General features: G+C 38.6%; 1 protein-coding gene across 3 annotated transcripts; it reads right to left on the bottom strand.

Annotated features, from left to right (window-relative positions):
• Nucleotides 1-714: 714 nt before the first annotated feature.
• On the bottom strand, nt 715-19,817 carry DTWD1 (DTW domain containing 1). Of its 3 annotated transcripts, none has more exons than XM_079767633.1 (5): nt 19,692-19,817; nt 16,176-16,495; nt 8,350-8,493; nt 6,268-6,517; nt 715-1,021 (listed from the first exon to the last, which is right to left on the bottom strand). In XM_079767633.1, exons 2-5 carry the CDS (start codon nt 16,437-16,439, stop codon nt 774-776), a joined length of 906 nt encoding a protein of 301 aa, XP_079623759.1. In that variant the 5' UTR covers nt 16,440-16,495; nt 19,692-19,817; the 3' UTR covers nt 715-773. The 3 variants fall into 3 exon arrangements, with proteins under 3 accessions (XP_079623759.1, XP_079623760.1, XP_079623761.1); XM_079767634.1 differs by having other exon boundaries at nt 19,074-19,774; XM_079767635.1 differs by having other exon boundaries at nt 19,574-19,774.
• Nucleotides 19,818-24,711: the final 4,894 nt, after the last annotated feature.

Below are 24,711 nucleotides of genomic sequence, written 5' to 3'. Positions count from 1 at the left end.
GTAGTCATTATTTATTCAATCAAGTTTAAGAAATACTAACCTAAATAAAGTTCTAAATGTTTATTTCAGGACTTTTTAGTATCTTTATGCTGTGCCCTTTGAATCTCTAAGAGGGGAATATAATGTGCAGCAAACTCATTTCACCATTAACTAGTATTTTCATGAAACATGTGTCCCCCTAAATATACTTTTTGGAAATGTATTATTATTTCTAGCATCCAAATGGGTAAATTTATCAGTCAGGGTCCCAGAAAGAAACAGAGGGCAACTTCAAATGGGGACATTTAAATAAAAGAATATGCTAAATGACTATTTTCAAAGATATAGGCAGGGTTTATGGAAACCCTGGAGCTAATACCTGGGAAGCATTATATCCCTAAATGAAAAGGGGTAAAGGGGGGGGGGGGGCGAAATGCAAAAGTGTAGCTGCAATAACTGAAGGATGGCCTTCAATAGAGGACAACTATGGTGCCCTGGCAGGAAAGGAGGCAGGAGAAATACATACAATTTCATTTGCTTTTCAACCTCCAATCTCTTGTTGGTGCTTCTCATTTGTTGAAACCAACCAAAAATAGTTTTTCAGTCAACACTATCTCTGAAAATTTCCTTAAAAATAACATCCTTTAAAAAAAAAATGAGGTAAAATAAATAGCCTTTTTTTTAAAAGTGGTCTTGCAGACATGACACATGAATATTCCCTAAGAATAAACAAAGCACAATTACAAGTTTATTGATTTTATCAAAATAAAATCACAAAAGTGGCTTCTTAAAAACTAATGAGTAATTTTTCTTGTTTCCTTGTCTCCAGAGCATTTGGCATTCTTTATCAACTGGTACATAAAAGAGTAGAAAAATAGAAGATTGTCATATTGTCCTTTGTATTTCTCTTTTAATATATCAGTATGGTAGTCTACTAGAAAGTAGTAGATGGCTTCAATTGTGGAAAGGAAGGTATCTGGCTTTCCTTTTTGATGGCGCCAAAAGCAAGTTTTTCTTGTTTTCAACTCAACTTGTAACAACCCTGCCAAAAACAAGTAAGAAAAGTATAAATATATATACATTTTTATTCTCACCCAAGGATATGTTTATTGATCCTAGACAGAGAGGAAGAGAGGGACAGAGAGAGAGAGAAAGAGAAAGAGAAAGAGAAAGAGAAACATCGATCGGTTGCCTCACATATGCACAATGACTAGGGATTAAACCCTCAATCTAGGTATGTGTCCTGACCTGGAATCGAATCTGCAACCCTTTTGGTGTACAGGACAATATTTCAACTAACTGAACCACCCACCCAGGACTAAATATTTCTTAACCACAGGATGTGATAAAATTAAATGATGATTTATCTTAATTAAGACTTTTTTTTTTGAAGAGCACAGATAAATCCTCTTGATCCTAATTTAAAATAAGATATTTTTTGCCCTAACCAGTTTGGCTCAGTGGATAGAGCAACAGCCCACAGACTAAGGGTTCCGGGTTCAATTCCAGTCAAGAGCACGTATCCTGGTTGCAGGCTGGATCCTCAGCCCTGGTCCAGGATTGTGTGCAAGGCAACCAATCAATGTGTCTCTTTCACATCGATGTTTCTCTCTGTCTCTCCCCCACCCTTCCACTTTCTCTAAAAATCAACTAAAAATATCCTTGGGTGAGGATTAACAAAAATAAAGAAATAAAATATTTTCTTAAATGCATTAAGGTATATAACAGAAGCAATATAAAACACAGATTGAAATCTTATACCTCTAAGTCTTGGACCCGGTAGCAATGGGTGAAAGTAGTTAATATTTAAGAGATTCAACTCTCTCTCTCTCTCTCTCTCTCTCTCTTAATCTTCATCCCAGGAGTGAGGGTATTTTTTTCCCATTGATTTTTAGAGAGAATTGGAGGAGGGAAAGGGGAGAGAGAGAAATATCGCCATGAGAAAGAGACTTCTATTGGTTGCCTCCTGCTCAGGTCCCAACCCAGGCCTGGATTGAACCTGCAACTAAGGTATGTGCCTTTGACTGGGAATCGAACCCACAACCCTTTGGTCCTCAGACTGACGCTCTAACCATTGAGAAAAACCAGCCACAGCAAGATTCATCTCTTTCTATCTGCTACCTACCACTGTCTTTTTTTTATTTAAACTTGTGACAGGACTAAATTCGCCAGTTTTCAGAAGGGTTTCATTTCCTTGATAAACTGACATTTAAAACACCATTCTGAAACTCAGTAGGAGGGAAATAGGCAGGTTAATGGTCTTTAATACTTCTAGAAGTATTGAAAATGTTCTAAGCAATTAGTACAATTAAAATCTTAACATAGGCGGTGGGGACCACTTTGTAAAGTATATGATTGTCTAACCACTATGCTGTACACCTGAAACTAATACAAAATAATATTGAATGTAAACTGTAATTGAAAACTAAAATTAAAAGAAAAAAATATTAACGTAGGATTTTGACATCATCAATGTAATTTATAAAAAGAAACAAACTAAGAGCAGCTATTATAATGCTAGTTTTTATAATACATCTAATATGTTCTAAAATGTTAAATATAAAAACCAAGATTTAGTGACTATCACTACTAATCTATCCTGTTCTAAAGATTTCCTTGGAAATATATAGACATATAGAACCTTTTAAACTACACTAAATACACAGACATGGAATTACTTAGAAAATTTATATTTATTTTTAAGAGTTTGATATATACATTTAAAAAAATTTCTTGCCAGTATTTCTGGCAATCAATAACTTTAAGATAAATACACAAATTATTTTAGCAGTAAAACTTGAAAGCAGGTAACTATAGATGGCTTTTCCCTCTAATATTATTGCCTGAATTTCTTCAACCAAAAAATGGGAATGAAAATCATATTGTTGTGAGGACTAAATGAGGTAGTATATGACGAGCATTCATTAACACACTAAGTATAGTTCAGGAAATGTTTACAATATGAACAAATCTGTCCAAATGAAGGGAGAGAGCTGGCAATTTTTAAAACAAATTACAGTATAATTTCCCATTTTAATCATTTGGACTCTCTCCCCAACAAAAAGAAAACCATCCTTCCCCCAAAACCCCCCCAAAGCTTCCCGTGCTGAATCTTCAAGAATGTATGTCAGTTCACGTGTAGATTTACACTATATGATTAAATTAGACATTCAACCTTTAAATGTTTTATTTTGATAGTAGTAAAACACCCAGAGATTTCCTCTGTAAAGTCTGGCAAAATATGTTTTTACATTATTAAGGGGATTCTTAACCTCGGCACTCATAGTAAGATAACAGAAACATTATTTTTTTAATACATTACTTTTGAGGGTTGAAACTGAACTTTAGAGTTGTTCACATTAATCCCATGAAATGATAAAATGTTTTCAAGCCTAAAGGCAATGATTTATAACAAACCTGGTTGTTTCTTGTGGAAGTAACTGGGCTTATCTGGAAAATGGTATTTCACAAATACAGAGATTGTAAATATGCACAGAGCCCGAGTTTCCCTGTGGTGAAATGTGGAGCCAGAATAGGACATGCAAAGAAGACTGACTCTAGAAATCTATTTATTTCATGATTCTGAAGGAATTGAGAAATACTTTTTAAAAATTTCATGTAGCACAGAATTAAAATGGATGATATTTTCTATGTGATGTGGGAAGGAAGAAAAATTATTCTGTACAAATCTGATTTTAAGCCTTAAGCACAAATGTGGACACTCTGAAAACAGATTTTGAATTGTACCTCAGAAATTCCTTATATAGTTTTTTTCAAGTGTTTTCACTTACGTTCTTTCATTGGATCCTTTCAATAACCATATAAAGAAAAATAGCTCAGAAAAATCTTCAAACTGGGGCGTAATTTGCTGTTGTAACCATCCAAGATCATGTGGCAGGCAGTATTCCAAAGAGCAGGGTTTTAGGGTTCCATTTCTGTATTAAACATCAGCAACAAGGTTCTTCCAGGTCATATGCTCCACAGTCTGTCTGTCTGTCTGTCTGTCTGTCTGTCTGTCTGTCTCTCTCTCTCTCTCTCTCTCTCTCTCTCACACACACACACACACACACACACACACACACACACACACACACACACAATTTCTTTCTCTGTCTCTCTCTCTCTGCCTATCTTTCTCACACATATACACTTAAGCACACACAGAACCGCAAAACAATCTTACTAACATTTACGTTGATCTCACAGGTATGAACCATATAAATTAAGCTAATTACCTTTACTAATGTCAGTCACTTTAGCTTGGTACTAATTAACACAAGTCAGACTCCGAAAAGTGGCACAAACCTTCTTTTCTAAATGATGTACACTTCTGACAACAGCCTGGGAGAAGCTCTCCCAGGTTGAAACTGTTTTGCCAACTGCCTAATACCAACTAGGTAGCTAGCTCTCTTGCCTTATAATCACACATGGTACACAAATAAAGCAATCAAAAAGCTGGAAATAAAACTAAAGCTTTTAGAAAAACTGAGAGAGCCTGAAGAACTGAGTAGGTGCAACGGAGCATGCGAGTTCATAAGAGCTCCTGTTCTTCATATTACTGGTTATTGTACTTGGGGAAATAAAGCAACTCTTTTAAACCATTATTATTAGGAACTAATCTTTTCATTGCAAGAGAAAAAGACATATAAAACAAGAAAGAAAATCACTGTAACATTAAAGCTGCATTGGAACCACCCATATAAACTCAATCTCAATCTCTCTCTCTCTCTCTCTCTCTCTCTCTCTCTCTCTCTCTCTCTCTCTCTTTCTCCATACACACACACACACACACACACACACACACACACACACACTCACACACTTATTTTTTTTGGCTCTGTCCTTTGAAGCAACATCCAAACAGTAATAAATTTACCATTATCTTGGTTTCTAATATCATTCCCCATTTAAAAAAAAGCCACAGTTCCTTTGAATGACTGGTTATTGGTCTGGGGCAGGAGAAAAGTGCAAGTAAACTTTGAATGATTAATTCTAGGTCTGAGGAAGGAAAAAGTGCTGAACCAGAAAGACTAATAAGCCATGCCCCAAAGGACTTGAAGGGCTCCCACTGACAAAATCTGAGACAATTTGGGCATATATATATATATATATATATATATATATATATATATATATATATATATATATATATATAATCATTATAGATTTTAACATACTGAATTAAAAAGACATGTATCAGACCACAGTGATCTCATAAATGGTACGAGAGAGGACAAAAGAAGAGGAGAAAAAGGAAAAGCTCTTCCTTACAAAAGAATGCCAGCTAACAAATATAGAAATAATAAAATTAAAATTTTATCATTTTGCAATTCTCAATATAATTACTGATTTAAAGAAGAGTCATCAGTGAATACGGAAACCTCTGAGTGAAAAGCAGTTGGTAAATAGACAGTCCATAGTCTCAAAGCATCACCTCACAGATTACTACTAATTTCAAAGAAGAAAATAAATCTTTAGAACGAAGAAATCTGGCAATCACCTTTAACTAAGAATTGAAAGTTATCACCAATAATGGAACAACTTATATCAAATGCCTCCTGTTTTGATGCAATAATAAGTAAACAACTTCACCTATATAAATAGGGTAATCATATAATTTATCAGTTAAATAGCCTCATTTCTAAGAGTAAAAAGCAATGTTATTAGTAATTATATCAAAACAATAGTTATAAATTGGAATTGTCATGGGCAATCCTGGATTTATCCTTATCTGTAAGGATCCTTGCAAAAAAATTTAAACTGAATCTAATCATGATGAAACATTCAAACAACTGACCTGACCTCTTCACACAATTCTAAGTCATGAAAAACAGAAACAGGGAACTGTTCTACATTAAAAGAGAATGAAGAGACATAACCAAATGGAATGTGAGTTTATGTACTTCATCATACATCAGAGGAAAAAAAGCTACAGAATATATTTTTGGGTCAATTAGGGAAATGTGAATTTGGACTGTATATTAGACATTACAGAAGTTTGTTAATTTTCTTAAAGTGATAATATTATGATCATGCAATTATTCTTAAATGATGTATACAGGTATTGAAAGGTAAAGTGTTGTAAAGCCTACATCGTTCTTTCAAAAGGTTTAACCAAATATATATATAAGTATACAACACACATAACACAGAAAAGAGAAATAAAGCAAATGTGGTAAAAGATGTATGGGGAGTTAATGCAATTCTTCTAATGTATCTGGAGACATGAAGTTTTCTGAAATGAAAGTTGGGGGGAAAAAGCAATACAAAAACATTTTTTTTTCTTACCCTGAAGTCTCTCATCAGTGAATATTTTGTTTGTTTGGTTCCAGGTGCTATCTATAAATATAATTTTTTTCAGTGTTGTCTCTTTGCACTTGCTGTCATTCAAATCCTGTTCTTCAGTTTTCTTGCGTTTACTAGATGGCTTGTCAGGGTCATCATTTTTGTCTCTCACATTATTTTGAATCCTTTTTTGCAGATGAAAAGAAATATCCTTTATTGAGACAGACTTGGGTCCAGGAAAAATGAGTGCAACCTAAAGCAAAGAAACTTAAGTTAATAGTGTGTGATTATGATCAGAATGAATAAATTCTGACTTAAAACTTTAAGAGAAAAAAAACTGAATATCTAAGAAACAAGCATTAGCTTCTACTACATCCACTTCTTTAATACATATGGTAAAGTTTTTGACTCTTCCCAAGTAATTTATAATCATTATATACTCCCTAAAAGTTTTATTTCAAAATAAGTTATTCACCTGTGGATAGAAGCCTAGTTAATGGTACCTTGAAAGAGAAAAGTAAACTTTATAATATTCTGTAAAAGAACCACTGAAAAGGGCTCAATAATTAAATACCATTTTTACCTATATAATAGACAAAACAAATGATACATAGTCAATACTGGTAAGCAATTTGGCAACTTAAAGAGTCTTGAAATGTTCACACTCTTTCATCAAATAATTTCACTTATGGGCATTTAATAAAATAATCCTAAATACCCATATACCCATCACACCCATAATATTTATTAAAAAGATATCTATTACAATGAAAAATTAAAACTGAAAAATCTAACTTTCAAGGAAAAATTCTATAAATTATAGTACTTCTTTTCTTTTAGCATTTTACCGAGAGTTTATATACTCCTGGAGCCTTCAATGTCTGAACAGCTGCTATCACAAAGCAGGCATCCAGTAAGTATTTGTGAAATGAATAGATGTTGGTAGAATTATGAGTATTTTATCCCCCATACTTTTCTGTATTTCTCAAATTTTCTTTAACAAGCATCATTTTTAATATTAAAAATAAGCATTATAAAAATAAAACAAAAAAATCTTGCATTTTCAAACTTTAAAGTTACATACAAATTGCTTAAACATCCACAATCCATGCCAATATCCCTCCTGTACTCAATTAGCAAAATCTAAGGGTTTTAGATTTTCTTGGATTATAAGATATCACATCACTTTATTGAACATAGCAATGTGTTCTATTTAATTAACATAAATTATACTTAGCTGACCAGAGAAGGAAACGTAAATATATTCCTAGATCCAAAATTCAGGTGTTATTTACAAACACAATTTTCTATATAAACTCAATAAAAAACATATTTATGGAAAAGGAAAAACCAAGTTCTTTCTAGAACAACTGAGTGTATGTATTAATTTTTAATTTTGTTTCTGATTAACACCACCAATTAATGATCCCCAATATACCTAAAAGGGGTTACAAGTTTCTTTAAAAAGTACCCAATGCCTACCTCTTTTTGAGATCTATTACAAAATTACTTTTCAACAAGGCCAGTAATATCTCACCAATGTGAAATTCCAACTATGTGAGAACCAATTAAGAATCTAGAAATGAGCAAGGAAGGCCTCTGAGCTGACAAAAGAAATGTTACAAAAGCCACATACTAACGCTCTAAATTTAGGGAGAATTCCTGAACATTTTTTTCAGCCAGTCTTTCTTTTCTTCTTTTGGAGAAATTCCAATAATGTTTGTAATCTGGTTTATCTGTTCGCATCAAATTAGACCACCTATGTGTCGTATGGGCAGGACAATGAAGTGGGGAGAAAGTAAAAGCAGGCATAATAATATTGGCAAAGTGTAAAAACTTAAAGAAATAATTCAGAAAAAATGATAAAAAGTGGAAAAACTCAAAAAAGCCTAACAAATCTAGGATCTTCTGATCTCTTCAGACACCAATGAAATAAAAGGTATGTTGTTTAGGGCTAGATATAAGGATAACCCTAGATCATTAAGAAAAGTATTAAATTGTGTTCAAGTGAGTTCAGAAAGACATTGGAATTTAAAGTTCATTTTTAGATTCAATGTGAACAGTTATAAGAAATAAGCTACCTACTTCATGGTCCTCTTCTTCATATTCTGGAATACAAGGGTATGTGTAAATATTTACAAATTCAGGTGCTAAGAGTTTCGCGTGTATAGCAGTACTTTTGCCATCTGTTTCATTTGGATGTTTAATGATGTCAATCTTCAGTGGAAGCTAAAATTAAAGGGAAAAAAAAGACAAATGAACAAACCAAATATTAAAATTCTAATTAGTATGTTAATAAAAGGGGTCTTTAAAGCTTAAACAGCAAACTCACACTACATCTCTATAAATATACTTATGGTTTGAAAGTCATACATTTCTACACCAGGATATTAAGAACAATAGAGTCATAAAGCAAATCCAAATTTCTTCCTCGATGTTGTTAATCATATGATAGAACAACTATTTTAACTCATTTAACAGAGAATCTGTTCTTAAAACAAAGCTCCAATGTCATTTTTCATTTATGTTACAAAACCATTGAGTCCAATCACTTGTATTTCAGCATGTGTGCCAATATTTTTTAGAATTCCTATAAGCTTCAGTTTTGTTCATTTTGTGACACATAAAAGGAAATAAAAGTTTGGGCAAAGTTTCATACCTAAAGTTCAAGTTAAAATGGTGTTCCTTATACATCCTTTGATATCATATATCCAATTATCCTTAGTTGTGAACATCATCATTCTCAGAAGTGTCTTTTAACAGCACAAATGAAATAATTTTCAACTGAAAAAAACAGTACAAAATGGACCTAGGAGGTGCATTCTATGGGTAAAAAATAACTCTCTCAAAATGATTTGGCCTATTTCTCTTTAAGTTTAATTATTTATTATAGATTATGCCCTTTCTCTATGCAAAAGTAATATTATCTTGCATTTTTTTAGTTATATTTTTCTATTACTTCACTGACGTGGTTTGGTTTTCCACATTATGCTTGTGCAAGTCCTGCACTCAGCCATGATTATGAAAATGAAAGCCTAGTCATATCTCTCCCACTATACATAAGAACCCTCTCTGAGATGAACTTTGCACTGCAGGTTTCAAAGGACTTATTTGTTATGATAAGCACTCTTCCAGCTCCTGTCCTACACTAAACAGGCAGGGCTCTGGTGTTTACCCTGAGCACACAGCTATTTTACCCTGGAGTACAAAACAATTTTTTTAAAACAGCTTTATTAAAGAGAAGAAACTGATACAACAAACTACACATACTTATAGTGTACAATCTAGTGAGTTTTAACATGTTACACCCTTGAACTCATCACTACAATCAAGATGATGAACATACCCATCACCCCCAAAGTCTTCTTGTGCCTTCCTCTGTCCTTAATCTCCATCAACTACCACCCACAGTCCTTAGGCAACCACTGATGTGCTATTACTATAGATAAGTTTGATTTTCTTGATTTCTATAAAAATGAAATTATACAGTATGTACGCTCTTCATCTAACTTTCTTCACAAAAATAATTATTCTGAGATTCATCCATGCTGCTGTGTGTATCATTAATTCCAGAACTATTTTTTTAAGGAGTAGTTGGTACATGCTACTAAATGATCTCAATGGCACATGTTGTATCTTTCCAGTCTAGAGGCCCAGTGCACGATTTTGTGCATGGATGGGGTCTAGGCCTGGACAGCGATCAGGGCCATCGGGGCCATCTTGCCCAGTTCCGATCGGGGCTGGGCTGATTGGGGTCTGCCAGCAGGGGGGAGAGATGGGGAGGGACCGTGGGTGGTTGGCTGGCAAGCTGGGAGGAGGGACGGCGGGAGGTTGGCTGGCCGTGGGGAGGGAACGGGGGAGGTTGGCCAGCCACAAGAGGTTGGCTGTGGGAGTGCACTGACCAACAGGGGGCAGCTCCTGCATTGAGCATCTGCCCCCTGGTGGTCAGTGTGCACCATAGCAACTGGTTGACCGGTCATTCCAGTTATTCAGTCATAATGGCCACTTAGGCTTTTATATCCTATCTAATAAAAGAGTAATATGCAAATTGACCGTACCTCTGCTACACCCACCAGCCATGCCCACCAGCCAATCAGGAGCGAATATGCAAATAAACCCAGCCAAGATGGCTGTGGCCACAGAGAGCAGGAGGGAGGCTTGGGTTTCCCTGGCAATGGAGGAAGCGAAGCTTTCCACCTGCCCTTGCCGGCCCAGGCCTCTACTCAATGCTACAAAGTTTCAATGATAGAAGATAAATAAATCCCAACAGAAATGACTGCCACCACGGAGCGAGCAGAAGGCTTGGCTCCACTCCAGGCTACAAAGTTTCAATTGTAGAAGATAAATAAATCCCAGATACCAGGGCCTCAGCTTGGGTCACCAGGGGGCGTGGCTGGCCTGCAAACCACCACAGGCTCCTCCCCCAGGTCGCCCCACACCCCAAGGGAACCCCCACCCTGATCCGGGACACCCTTCAGGGCAAACCAGCTGGCCCACACCTGTGCACCAGGCCTCTATCCTATCTAATAAAAGAGTAATATGCAGATTGACCATCACTCCAACACACAAGATGGCTGCTCCCATGTGGTAAAAGATCCTGCCCCCATGTGGACACAAGATGGCCACAACAAGATGGCCAGCAGGGGAGGGCAGTTGGGAGGGACCAGGCCTGCAAGGGAGGGCAGTTGTGGGTGATCAGGCCAGCAGGGGAGGGCAGTTGGGAGGAACCAGGCCTGCAAGGAAGGGGAGTTGGGGGGACCCAGGCCTGCAGGAGAGAGCAGTTGTGGGGGATCAGGTCGGCAGAGGAGGGAAGTTGGGGGTGACTGGGCCTACAGGGAAGGGGAGTTGGGGGGACCCAGGCCTGTAGGGGAGAGCAGTTGGGGGAGATCAGGCCTGCAGGGGAGGGCAGTTAGGGGTGACCAGGCCTGCAGGGAGGGCAGTTAGGGGCAAACAGGCTGTCAGGGGAGCAATTAGGCATCAATCAGGCTGTCAGGGGAGTGGTTAGGGGGTGATCAGGCTGGCAGGCAGAAGAAGTTAGGGGCAATCAGGAAGGCAGGCAGGCAGCAGGCGAGCAGTTGGGAGCCGGAAGTCCTGGATTGTGAGAGGGATGTCTGACTGCCCGTTTAGGCCCAATCCCTAGGATTGGGCCTAAACGGGCAGTCGGACATCCCTCAAGGGGTCCTAGATTGGAGAAGGTGCAGGCTGGGCTGAGGGACACTCCCCCACCCCCGTGCACGAATTTTGTGCACCGGGCCTCTAGATGATTACGTGAAAGAAGACAGACAGTGTATGCCCCAGAAGGGCCATAAATGTTTCCCAAATAGTTTGCAATTTATAGTATCAAACCCAATTTCTTCTACTATCTCCATTTAGGCCTAGTGATTAGTTATAAGTTAGGGCCAATTGCCTCAAATCATCAAAGCAATTTCTAGCTATAGAAAATTTACCATTTAAGTAGACAGTTCACAAATGATTTTATATCAGTCTACCTCTGGCTGAACTCTACATCAGACATCCCTCATGACACTCAGTTGCAGGTGAACTATATTTCCTTTCCCCAGGGTCTGTCAGTACAAGGTCAGCATTACCTTTGCCCAGGGAAGGTAGGAAGAGGAAAGAAGAAAACAAAAGCAGATCATGGCAAAGTATTTTAGTACTAATAAAATCAATTTTCTTTATGGCTGATGAATAGAGCTGAAAATTCCAAAGGTGATCAACATTTTTGACCAGCCATCTTTGAAAAATATCATTTGTATCAAGGACACAGGACTGAGTGTTAGTAATGTTTTTTTACAAACTATGTACCTAGCCTATTATAGACTAGAATCTATAAGTACAAAAAAACTATGCAAAATTTGTGCTCAAGAAGTATTCCTGGGGCCTAGTCCAGGTATCTGTAGTTCTCTGGGAGTTAAGCCTGAAATTTCTGATTCTATGCAAAGCAGACACAGATCATATCATTGAAATATATATTTGTGTTGTAGTTCCCATATCTTATTTACCCTTCTTAAATAATGACAGGGTAACACTAGAATAGTTGACCAGATGCAATTCAAATACAGATGTTCCATTTTCAAACATGTAAAGAACACCAATCTGTTCTCTAACACCTATGTATCCTATGAGAGATTTTACCACAAACTTTTCTGCCCAAATTTATCAAAATGCCATTAGCAGAAAGCCCTAACCAAGCCTTTCCCCACATGATTATCAACTTTCCCAAAGAGAGCCTTTTAAAGTCTAGGACTCTAATAAAAATGAAGCTTTCTTTTACCTTAGGATATTCTCCTCTTCTTAAAAAAAAAATACCAAGAGCATCTTTTAATTTTTTCATGCATTTCTCATGGCACTAAAAAAATCATATTCCACATAAAAAGACAGGAATTTACGAATTTATTTCCAAACTAAAATTTAATGCCTGTCAGGTAGTTACTTATTATGTAATCATCTTCCCTTCCCAAGCAGGCTATCTAAAAGCAAATGCTAAACAATTTGTAAAAATAAAAATAAAGTAGAGCCGAAACCGGTTTGGCTCAGTGGATAGAGCATCGGTCTGCGGACTGAAGGGTCCCAGGTTCGATTCCGGTCAAGGGCATGTGCATTGCTTGCGGGCACATCCCCGGTGGGGGGTGTGCAGGAGGCAGCTGGTCGATGTATCTCTCTCATCGATGTTTCTAGCTCTCTATCCCTCTCCCTTTCTCTCTGTGAAAAATCAATAAAAATATATTTTAAAAAAAATTAAAAAAAATAAAGTAGAAATTAGAAAGAAAAACTTAGTTATTATTAATACATATTATTAATTCATCAAATTTTATAAATGGCCTTTAAAATATAGACACTTTCAAAAACTGCATAGTTCAGTAGGCCATTTGGAGTTTATCAAACAGTTGGCATAGTCATTTCTATTAAATAGTGTACATTAGGCAATTGATTTGGGAAATAATCCTCTATTATTAAATTTCTATGAAAATGTTAGCCCTGTCAATATATCAATGAATTTTATTATTCTGATCTTCAATCCCTTTTGACCATAACAAAAGTTTTATATTAAAACTTTTCAGAAAATACTTTCTTTATGTGGTGATGACATACATAGATGATAGAATAATTCTGTATACACTTCAAATGTAATGCTTTGAAATGTAACATTCTTATAAGATAATGGGAAACTTAAAATTAATTATTGTCCTCAAGTTCTCAGTTTCTCTGAAATAACTATAAAGCTGACTGCTTACTTATTCTCAACCAGTAAGCTTTCCAATAGCCTATAAGTATGATTTTAGACCCCTGAGAAGACTGTGGACTTGACAAGATAATATATAGGCTAAACTGAAATTCAAGTAACAAAATGAGTGTTAAAGTATTCTTACTTCAAATTTAATGAACCTTAAGATCACCATATTAAATGTTTTTAAGTGTATTTATAACTTATTTTCTTACTGGCCAGTTCCAATGAGCTCATGTGTAATTTAGTCTCACTAATCCTAATAGAGAGGAGTCAAATTTTATACATTATATGATTTACTCCTAGATGCTCACTGTTAGACATATTAATGTACACCTATCCTGAATAATAAAAGGCTAATATGCAAATAGACCGAACGGTGGAACAACCGAACTGGTCGCTATGACGTGCGCTGAACACCAGGGGGCGTGCGCAGAATATGGCAGGCGTCGGCAGCGGTGGAATGGTGGAGCAGGTGAGCAGGGGTGCCAGACCAAGGCTGGGCGCCAGTCGCTGTCATCAGGGTGAGCCTCTGGTGGTTACTGAAAATTCTTTGCTTCCACATGCCATAGTCCCACCAGGTGCTTGCACCTGCTGCCAGCGCCAGCCCCGCTCGCACCTGCTGTTAGTGCTAGAGCCGCTGCTTGCATCCACTGCCAGCACCTGGTGCCGAGCAATCGGGGCCGGCACCAAGCACCAGCAGCAGGTGCGAGTGGCTGCTGCCGGCCCCGATCACCCCTCAGGGCTTCTCCACCTCCCCCTGCTTCTGAGGGGCAATAGGGGCCGGCAGCCACCTCTCGCACCTGCTGCCGGCAATGGCCCTACTCACACCCACAGCCAGTGCCAGAGCTGCTGCTCATACCTGCTGCTGGAACCCGGCACCGGTCCCGATCGCTTGGTGCCGTCAGTGGGTGTGAGCGGCAGCTGCCGGCCCCGATCACCCCTGAGGGCTCCTCCACCTCGCCCTGCTCCTGAGGGGTGATCGGGGCAGCCGTCGCTGCTCGCACCCGCTGACGGTGCCAGCCCCGCTCACACCCTCTGCTAGCGCTGGCCCCAATTGCTCTGCGCTGTAAGCAGGTGTGAGTGGAGCGACGCCGTCAGCACGTGGGAGCAGCAATGGCAGGAGGGGCTGCAGAGGATGGGCTGAGACCCACCCCTGTGCCCACTGCAGCCTCGTAGCCCACAGTTCCTTTCAAGGTGCATAAATTCATGCACTGAGCCCCTAGTCTATAATAAGAGGGTAATATGCTAATTAGACCGGATGTCCTTCTGGACGAAGCCAGGGCCGGAGTGAAGCCTGGGTTCTGGGTGCCTGCTGGAAGCCAGAGGGAAGCCTGGGTTCCGGGTGCCGGAGAGAAGCTGGTGCCAGCAGCCGGGGGAAAGAAGGCCTACTACTCCTGCACGAACTTTTGTATATCAGGCCTCTAATCCTATATAATAAAGAGCTAATATGCTAATTAGATGGGACAGCAGAATGACCTTCTGGAATGACCAGTGGGTGGGTGGTGGGGCTGCAGGGCTGTGAGGCAGCCAAGGCTGCAAGGGCCTACCTTGAACAAATTTCGTGCCTTGGGCCTCTAGTGTGTATATATATATATATATATATATATATATATATATATATATATACACACACACACACATACATATACACACACACACACACACATATGTGTGTGTGTGTGTGTGTATATACACATACGCATGCCTAAGCAACCGTTTGACCGTTCGACTGTCTGACCATCTGACTAGTAGCTATGACGCACAATGACCACCAAGGAGCAGACGCTCAACGCAGGAGCTGCTGAGCTGCGGTGATTTGGCAGCTGCAGTTCTTAGATGCACCTGGAACCAGAGAGGAGAGAGCCAGATTCCAGGGTGTGTCACCCGAGAACCACCCTCTCGCAATCCGGGACCCCTTGGGGGATGTCGGAGAGCCAGTTTCAGTCCAATCCCGCAGGCCAGGCCAAGGGACCCCACTGGTACCCTGGGCCTCTAGTGTAATAATAAATTCTTTGATTACGTAGACATGATGGTCTACAGATTTTTGTACTTCATATGACAGTAGTCTTGGAAAGCAACAAAAGTATAAGCTAAGCAATCAATTCACATATATTTTTAAAATCTGGCTTTAAATTACTACAGATTATAACATAGCCCAATGAGTAGGTCTTAGTCTTTTCAATTTTAGTTTCATTTCGTTTTAGTCACTGACAGGTGCTCCATATTCATGTATAGGATGGAGCTAACCCCATTCTACAGAAGCCTAAACAAAAGGAACCCTAGCTAGTCCTTTGGTTTATGTTTTCTCAGAGCAGTCCAAGGACCTGAGGCAGTTTTTGAAGCTCCTTCAGGCAGTCTATAAACTTGTCTCTTGTAGTATTCATGTTTATACCACATTTTTTTCTATGTTGTAAATGAATTATAATCATTAATTTAAAAAACAATTGATTTCATTAAAAATAACACCATCTCAGACCCTAGTGTTTTGGCCACCTGGATCTGTTTTTCCACAGACAAGAAAAACAAATAGGTTTCGAGTCTATAGGATTAAATTGCTATTTATATAATTCATTTTCCTAATGATGCTATTTATCAAGTATATCAATTACATTAGAACAGGAAAATATGAGATGTCTTTTTAAAATCTATATTCCTACTTTCAAAAATTAAATTTCTTACCAACCTTCACAAGTGGCATCTGCTCCACAGGTACATTTTCAACTGGGACATAACATGTATAGCAGTAGAACATTCTTGAACCACCACATTTAAGACATTTTGATCTTCCATTTTGCTGAGCTTTTTGAAGAACTTCTTGCGATGCTAAGCGTAAGTTTTGAAGAGGATCTTCCGCAGCTATGGAAGTAGTTTGTGGTTGTTGTATTTCCACAAATCTTGAATTATTTTCTTCCCTTTCTTTAAGAAATATAGGTGGGCTGAGAGACATTTTTCATTCAAACTGAAGTTTAACATCTATTTCTAAAACACATTATCATAGGTGCACTGAAAAAAAAAATAGTGGGGGGGGGACAAAATAAAAACAAAACATTTTACTCACTGTCTCCACAAATAAAATTCCTCAATTTAATTCACAACTGTGTGCTGTTTTTAGTATTAACAAAAGTTAACAAGTTTTTAAATCACTAAATTAGCATACTTTTGAATTAAATTTATTAGAAATACAAAATTAAAATGCAATAAACTCAAAACCATAAATTATCCTTTGGAGCGACCCTCCCATAAAAACAGAAAGGTGCTCTCTTAGAAAAATTATTTCAAATATAAAGTTTAGGTACCAACAATCCATTTTTCAGTGACTCTCTTTGTTCCCAAAACAGTAATTTTGTCTTATATTAGAAATGCAATGGCTTAATGTATCAGCCAGGAATGTATTCAAACTGATAGGCTCTTTGAATTGATTATTATATCACATCTAATCTCAAACAGAACTAATAAAAATACAAGGTTCCAATATCATCAACAAAATTTAGTTGGTTATGTTCTAAAAGTTACATTCCTCTCCAACTTAAATTAAAACACACATAAAAAATAAAACTAAAGCCCTGGCTGGTGTGGCTAGAGTGTCTCACTGAAGGGTCCTGTGTTCAATTACTAGTCAAGGGCAAGTACCTGGGTTTCAGGTTATAGTCTCAGCCCTGATGTGTGGGAGGCAACCAATTAATGCATCTCTCTCACAACTGAAGTTTCTCTCTCTCCCCTCCCCCACTCTCTAAAAATCAACGGAAAAAATATCCTCAGGTAAGGATTAACAATAACAACAACAACAAAATATATAAATGTATACATATATATCAAACATCTATTAAAATATGAGTTGCATCTACTTTCAATTATTTGTAAAATATCCCAAAAGATAAAATATATACCCTGAAAAATAAAGTGCAATCTTATAAATTTAAAGTTTTATAGAGTAACATTACTATGCACTCATTCTAAGAATTCCTACTGATTTTTTTTTTTTACACAATTCAGATTATTAGTTCTAGAGGTAAAAGAGGAAAATAACTTTTCCACTTAAATATTTCCTTCAAAGAAGGATGATGGCTGCCAAAACTGTATTCAAATACTCTGTAAGCACAATATCTTTTGGGTAGAAAGAGACTGGTGCCCTTTTGATTTGATATGCATTCCAAAACTATAAAATGATTCTCCTATTATAAATTGTAAGGCATTGTGGTGTTTAACTATGAGGCTCCAGGCACTCTTACAGGCAAAGTACTGATTGCAACAGGAAACTTTCTGTGGTCTCCCAAATAAAATATGAACAAAAAGTCCAGTGAAACATAATATACAAGATAATTTACTAACAAGAAGTTTAGTGATACTAATTTAATTACTCATCAGGAGTTTATCTATCTATAATAATAAAAGCATATGCTAATTAGACTGGACGGCCAAACGACAACCTTCCGGACGAAGCTGGGGCTGCGAGGGCTGAGCCCCTTGCACGAATTTTGTGCATCGGGCCTCTAGTCCTATAAAGATGTAATATGCAAATGGTCGTTATGCTGTGAAGCGTAATGACCGACCATGTAACTACCCGATCACGGATCAGCCGGAGGGTGGGCCAGCGAGCTACAAGCAGGCGGTGGAGAGCTATAGGAGGGAGCAGGGCAGCAAGTTATGAGGAGGGGGGGGGCGGCGGAGGGAGCTACAGGAGGGCAGCAGCGAGCTACTGGCTACAAGCGGGCAGTGGAGAGCTACAGGAGGGGGCAGGGCAGCAAGCTATGAGAGGGGGAAGGGATCAATGGGGAAAATTTCAACAATCAAGATTTAAAAAAAATAAGTGAGGAGAAAAAAAAACACTTTATTCCTAAGAAACTAACTGGTACATCCATCATTCTGCAACTTAAATTGAAAACAAATCCTCCTTCTACACTATCCCCCCAAAAAACGAATTACTCACCAAGTTGCATCAATTCTACCCTGCACGTAATCCTCTACTTTTAGTCTCAAAAAGTCAGGATTCTAGATAGTCTATGTCAATCTCTTACATCTCTACCTCTGTGCACCTATTGATTCCACATATTTAACATGGAAAAATGTACCTTAACTTGGAGTACACCTTTGAGTGAAGTTATGTGTCCTAGCAGATAGTCAACTCTTCAAGAGCAGAGCTCTTTACTCGCCTCACCTATCCCTGTGTCTAATGCAGCAGGAGTAAGTCAACAAATACTTAACTAAATCAAAACCATTCTAAAAAAAAAAAAAAGGAAAAAGCATCCTGTCTGCATCTTGCTACTGAAGTTCCTGACAAACTAATTTTATGGGCCAAATGCAGCCTGGCAGACCTTTGTTTTGCAAAACAGTACTAAGGGAAAGGCTCCTAACTACAACCAAGTCGACTCACCTCCTAATGAGACATGACAGAAGACTGTCCTGTATTATATTTTTTTATTAAACCCCCTTCAAATATTTCTTTCCGGGAATATTTTTAAGAACCTGGTCGTATAGCATATACAGATCTCACATCCGCTTTTTAAATTCCAAGGGATCACCTTTTTCATACAGGACCCATGGCCACTCCCAGACCACCCACCAAGCGGTAGGCAGACGGTACCTCCTCAGTGGTACACCACGGGACACCGGGGTTCAGACAGAAGCAACCCTTAAATGCTGTGGTTTCAGTGGCGCTTTTATCCACTAACTCCACGGACTTGACACCTTAAAGTGATAACATACTTCCTTACTTGTCCTATATTTCCTCCAAATAATTAAGGCATAAGTCACAGGCTCCTTTGCTTATTATGTAAGCATTATCTTAATACTTTCAATACTACAATGCATGACATGCTATGTCTGTGCTAAGTTTCTCCTGCCGCGAACCACTGCAAACACTAAAAATACAAAAAATAAGTAGGGTCCAGAGGAGACTAACTTTGCCAGGACAGACTTTCTTTGAGGCGGAAAGCACCGACAATAATTGTTAGGGAGGGGGGTGGGGGGAGGGAGAGGGGATTTTTTTTTTTTTTTTTTGAGAAAAATCTGGAAAGTCTTTTTCCCAAGGGGCCCGCAACAACCAAAAAAATGCAAGCGCCGCGCAGGGACCCCCGGAACGACCTCGGTGAGGGCTCGGCCATCGGCGCGTCCACTCCCCGCGGCCGCACGGCGCCAGCCGGGGCACTGGCCCGCAGAGGGGCGCGCAGACCGGCCCGAGAGGCCGGAGTGGGACTCAGACCTGCAAAGCCCGCGGGTCCTCGCTCCGGTCCACGCGTCTTCCGCTCCCCTGGAGCCCGCGGCGAGCGCCCGCCGTGCCCGCGCACGAACGCGGCGGAGCGCTTTCCGGGCGACACCAGAGGGAGGAGCCCGGCCGTTGCTAAGGCCGTTGCTAGGTCCCGGCGAGGCGCGGCCCGGCGGCGGAGGAGGTAACGGGCGGGGCAGGCGGCGCGGAGGGCTGACGGGAAGTCCCGCCTCAGCCAGCCCGGTCGCCGGCGGTGGGTGTTGGCCTTCTGCCGGCGGAGCGGGGCGGCCCGGGTCCGCGAGGCCGGCCTCACCGCCGCCAGCCTGGCTCCCGGGTCCCTGCTCAGACCGGCCGGGACCACAGAAGTGGGCCCTGCGGTTCTGGAAATACTCTCTCCAGGTGTCGTTGCAGTGAGTGGTGAAAATGCTGATCCTACCGAACGCGTTTCCGTGTTACCAGTCCCCAAAATACTTCAGTCCTGACAACTTGCGTATGGCTGTGTCAAGACACGAATTTGTAGTTTGATGATTTGGTTGGCTTACAAACTGCACATGCCTGAAGAGGTGGGACTGTTTCTGTGCACTTTTCCAGGTTGAAATTAAGCACACACAATATATGGCTAGATATTTCTCCCCCTCCCCCCGCCCCCAATCCAAAGACAATCCAAACCTAAAAAGTGTATGATCGCAACTGAGAGCTGGAAATACAAGGGCTAGATATTGAGCAATCTGTTGTGTAGTATGAATCCAGCAAGTGAAATACAGGACAGAACCTTGACCTGGGGGAGTTGACCGTATCAAGTTAAGCATGGGTAGTACAGAAAATATAATATTACTAATAACTTGTAGGATTTTCAGAACAGCTCAGAATGGACTGGCCGATGAAGGCTTATTGGTTGGACTTGAGTAAGGCCTTTTACTCAAGAATGATGGGTCTAGAGTAGTGTTTTTCTAGGGGATTGTGTGGGACCCGTTGGTGGAGGTCCTATTTGTAAGCAAGGAAATTTAGCCAAAACTATGCTTTTTAAAAAAAATGAAATAGTATAATGTGAAAATATTAGTGCATGGCACTTGGTAAGGTTATGCATTGCTTTATGGAGTTTTAAATTATTGCTGCAACCTTCGTGGCGAGGCTCAGGATCTGAAGGAGGGGCCGACGCACAAATGAAAATGCTATACAAGAAAACATATTGCTAGGATCTGGAGATTAGGATGTGGACATCTTTGGGGGTGGTCATTATGCTGTCTACCATATTCCCATTCATGTTTTCTCAGGAAGGTACTGGAGGATATGTTTCATAAAAACAAAGGGCTAAACAAAGAAAAAGTAAACAAGGAATCCAACACAGAGCAGTATTGGATTGTAAAAGCAACCAATACTGAAGGAACTAGAGTTTATAATGCTCTAGAAGGCATTAGGGGGAACCTCTTTTCCTGAAGAGCATTAACAGTTTGCCACATTCTAAGCTTTTAACCAAAACCTGTGGTTCCCAACCTCTCCACTCTATTTTCAATTTTTTAAAAAGGAAAAGTCTTTCAGGTCTTTTTAATATTACTTCTGTTATTTACTCCATATTTCAAAATATAGTTATACTGCAATTTCTTGATTTTTCAATCTCGGACATTATTCATTGACTTTCTCCTATGGAAGTCAATGACAAAGCTCTTTTATCACAGCATCCCTAAGTGTTCAAACATTCCCCCCGCCCCCCCGTTTTCATCCCCTCATCTCTCAGCATAGTAATATCACAGTTTTTGTTTAAATCAACATTTGTAAATATCAGTCAGCCCTCACCATGTTGACTTTTCATGCAACCTGGTACTTTCCTTTGTCTTAATAAATGCCATATTTACATTTACTCTTTTGTAATCTGCCCTCAAATACTCTACCAAAGTGCTAAAACGTCACAATCAAACACATCAGTTAATCTAGAAGATTAATTTTTTATACTCCAGATAGTCCCTCTAGAGCATTATAAACTCTAGTTCCTTCAGTATTGGTTGCTTTTACAATCCAATACTGCTCTCCTGTGTTGGATCCCTTGTTTAATTTTTCTTTGTTTAGCCCTTTGTTTTTATGAAACATATCCTCCAGTACCTTCCTGAGAAAACATGAATGGGAGTATGGTAGACAGCATAATGACCACCCCCAAAGATGTCCACATCCTAATCTCCAGATCCTAGCAATATGTTTTCTTATATGGCAAAAGGAACCTTGCATAGCACATGCAATTAAATTAAGATTCCTGAGATGAGGAAAATACCCTAAATTATCTGGTTGGGCCAGGCATAATCTCAAGTGTCCTTATAAGAGGAAGACAAGAGGACAGAGAGGGGAGAAGATACTGCATTGCTGGCTTTGAGGTTGGAGGAAGGAGCTAAGGAGTAAAGAAATGCAGATGACTCCAAGAAACTAGAAAAGGCAAGGAAACAGATTCTCCCTTACTGCCTCCAGAAGGAGCATAGCCTTGCAGACCCGTTTCAGACTCCAATTTCCAGAACTGTGAGATAATAAACCTGTGCTATTTTAAGTGACTAAGTTTGTGCTCCTTTGTTATAGCAGCAATATGAAACTAATACAGGGAGAAATGGTGATTTTTTTTTTTTTTTACTACTTTTCAGATCTGAAAAATGTCACACACTTGATAGTCTGCCTATATTTAAATTTCTAGGTTGAAATCATTTTGCTGGAATAATCCTCTAAATTCTTATCTTTTGTTCTCTAATTCTTTTCTTTAACTTTTTAATTCTATTCCCAGATTTCTTCAGTTCCACCTCCCCCTGCTCCCCCCCACACACAGACATTTTGTTTAATATTTAATTAATACCATTATATTTGTACTTTTTAAAAATTCTCTATTACCTTACAATATGCTATTTTGGTTTCAGGGATGTATTACCTTGTATCTTTCTAAGAATCTTAAAGACATTTTAAAGATTTTCTTCTATTCCTATTATCTGTATCCATTCAGATTTTATTTTCAGTTATTTGTTTGGATTTCTCTGTTTTTGTTTTTATCTTTTTAAAATTTTTATAGTTATTCCTTAAATATCGAGTAGTCCTTGGCTTTCTATTCATATTGAAGAATGAGAATTAAATGGTGATAGAAAGCTCAGTGTGCGTGAACAGGGGTTGTCAAACAAATAGCTTCATAATAGGATCAAATTTTACATTGGAATATTCTCAGATATCTATAGAATAAAGGCACTAATGAAGATAAAAGCAGAAATCAATAATATTAAAAAAAAATCTACACTGGAGAAAAGCAACAAGGCCAAAATTCCTTCTTTGAAAAGATTAATAAAATTGATAAGTCCTTGGGGGGACTGACAAAGAAAAAAGGAGAAAACTAAAAGTACAAATATTAGGAATCAAAAAGGAAACATTCTGCAGATAGTAAAAACAATAAGAGGATATTAAGAACAAATACTTATGTCAAACTATTTGACATATTTTTATTTTTATTGATAAACACAATTTACCAAAACTGATGTAAGAGGAACTAGCCTTCCTGAATGATCCTATATTAATTTTGAGAAATTGTATCTGTATGTGTCTGCTCTGGCTACCATAATAGAATACCATGGACTGGGTGGCTTAAATAACAGAGATTTATTTTCTCACAGTTGTGGAGGCCAGAAATCCAAGATCAAAGTGCCATCAGGGCTGGTTTCTGGTGAGATCTCTCTTCCCGGCCCTCTTACTGTGTTCTCACATGGCCTTTGTGCATTCAGGGAAACATCTCTCTGGCACCTTTTCCTCTTCTTATAAGGACAACACCTCTATAGGATTAGGGTCCCACCCTTAAGACCTCATTTAACCTTGATATCTTCCCCAGAGGCAACATATCCAAATATACTCACCTTGGGGGATAGGGCTTCAACATAGGAATTGGGTTGAGGAGGAACACAATCCCCCTCCTATATAATAAAAGGCTAATATGCAAATTGTCCCCAGAGGCAGGAGTTTGATCAATCGGGAGTTAGACGTGCGCTGACCACCAGGGAGCAGGACCGGTGAGCGTGTGGTGCCAGGCCAAGGTGGGTGCAAGTGGGGGCCCAATCGCCCTGCCGATTGCCCCACAGATTGGCCCTGATCACCCTCCAGGCCTAGGGATCCTATTCCTGCACAAATTTCATGCACCGGGCCTCTAGTTAATACTATAACAGTATTCTCAATTTAAAACTCCTCCCTAACTTCAGATTTAGGTAGCATCGCCAGCAAGGTCTATCAAACATTTAAAGAAGAAATAGAATTGCTCTTTCATATTTCCAAATTCTTTCAGAGAATAGAAAAAAACATTACCTAACTTTTTTTTTTTTTTTTTTTAGGCCAGAATAACCTTAATTCCAAATCTTAACAAGGACATTATAATAGAGAAAATTTCAGGCCAATATTTCTCATAAACAATTTGGCATAGCTTCATGATGAATGTTTCCTCTTCCATTACGTTAAAAGATTGTGTATTCTGCAATCGTATGTTCTATAAATGTCAATTAGGTTAAGTTGCTTAATAATGTTCAAATTATCTCCTTACTGATTTGTGTATATACCTGATTTATCAATTACTCAGAGAGATATGTTAAGAACTCCAAATATAATTATGGTTTTGACAATATTTCTCATTAGTTTGATCAATTTTTGCTACATTTATTTTGAAGCTCCTTTATTAGGTGCAAACACATTTAGCACTGATATGTCTTCTGAATGAACTGGCCTTTTATCAATATGAAGTAACCTTAATTAGGTATGGTAATACTCCTATCTTGAAGTCTACTTTGTCTGATATTAATTTAGACACGCCAGTTTTCTTAAGATTAGTATTCCAAATTTTTCAGTAGTTTCTTTTTAAAATTTGTTTCTCTTGAAATACACCATTATTTTCATGAACTATATAATCCAATATATATTGTAAACCTTTAAGCTATTTATAATAGTTGTTTTAAAGTCCTTATCTGCTAATTACAATAATTGTATTCTCAGTGAATTGGTTTGTATTAACTGTTTTCTCTTGATC

The sequence above is a fragment of the Cnephaeus nilssonii genome, assembly GCF_951640355.1.
Source record: "Cnephaeus nilssonii genome assembly, chromosome: 4".
Lineage (NCBI taxonomy): Eukaryota > Metazoa > Chordata > Mammalia > Chiroptera > Vespertilionidae > Cnephaeus > Cnephaeus nilssonii.
Note: the sequence above shows the minus strand (reverse complement) of the source record. Positions and strands in the feature narration are given on the sequence as shown.

Coding starts and splice junctions, on each gene's coding strand:
- DTWD1 (XM_079767633.1), bottom strand. CDS start 16,439: ATGTCTCTCAGCCCACCTATATTTCTTAAAGAAAGGGAAGAAAATAAT. Junction 8,494..16,175: donor AGCAGATGCCACTTGTGAAG/GTTGGTAAGAAA, acceptor CTTTAATTTTAG/CTTCCACTGAAGATTGACAT. Junction 1,022..6,267: donor CACTGATGAGAGACTTCAGG/GTAAGAAAAAAA, acceptor TGTTTTTGGCAG/GGTTGTTACAAGTTGAGTTG.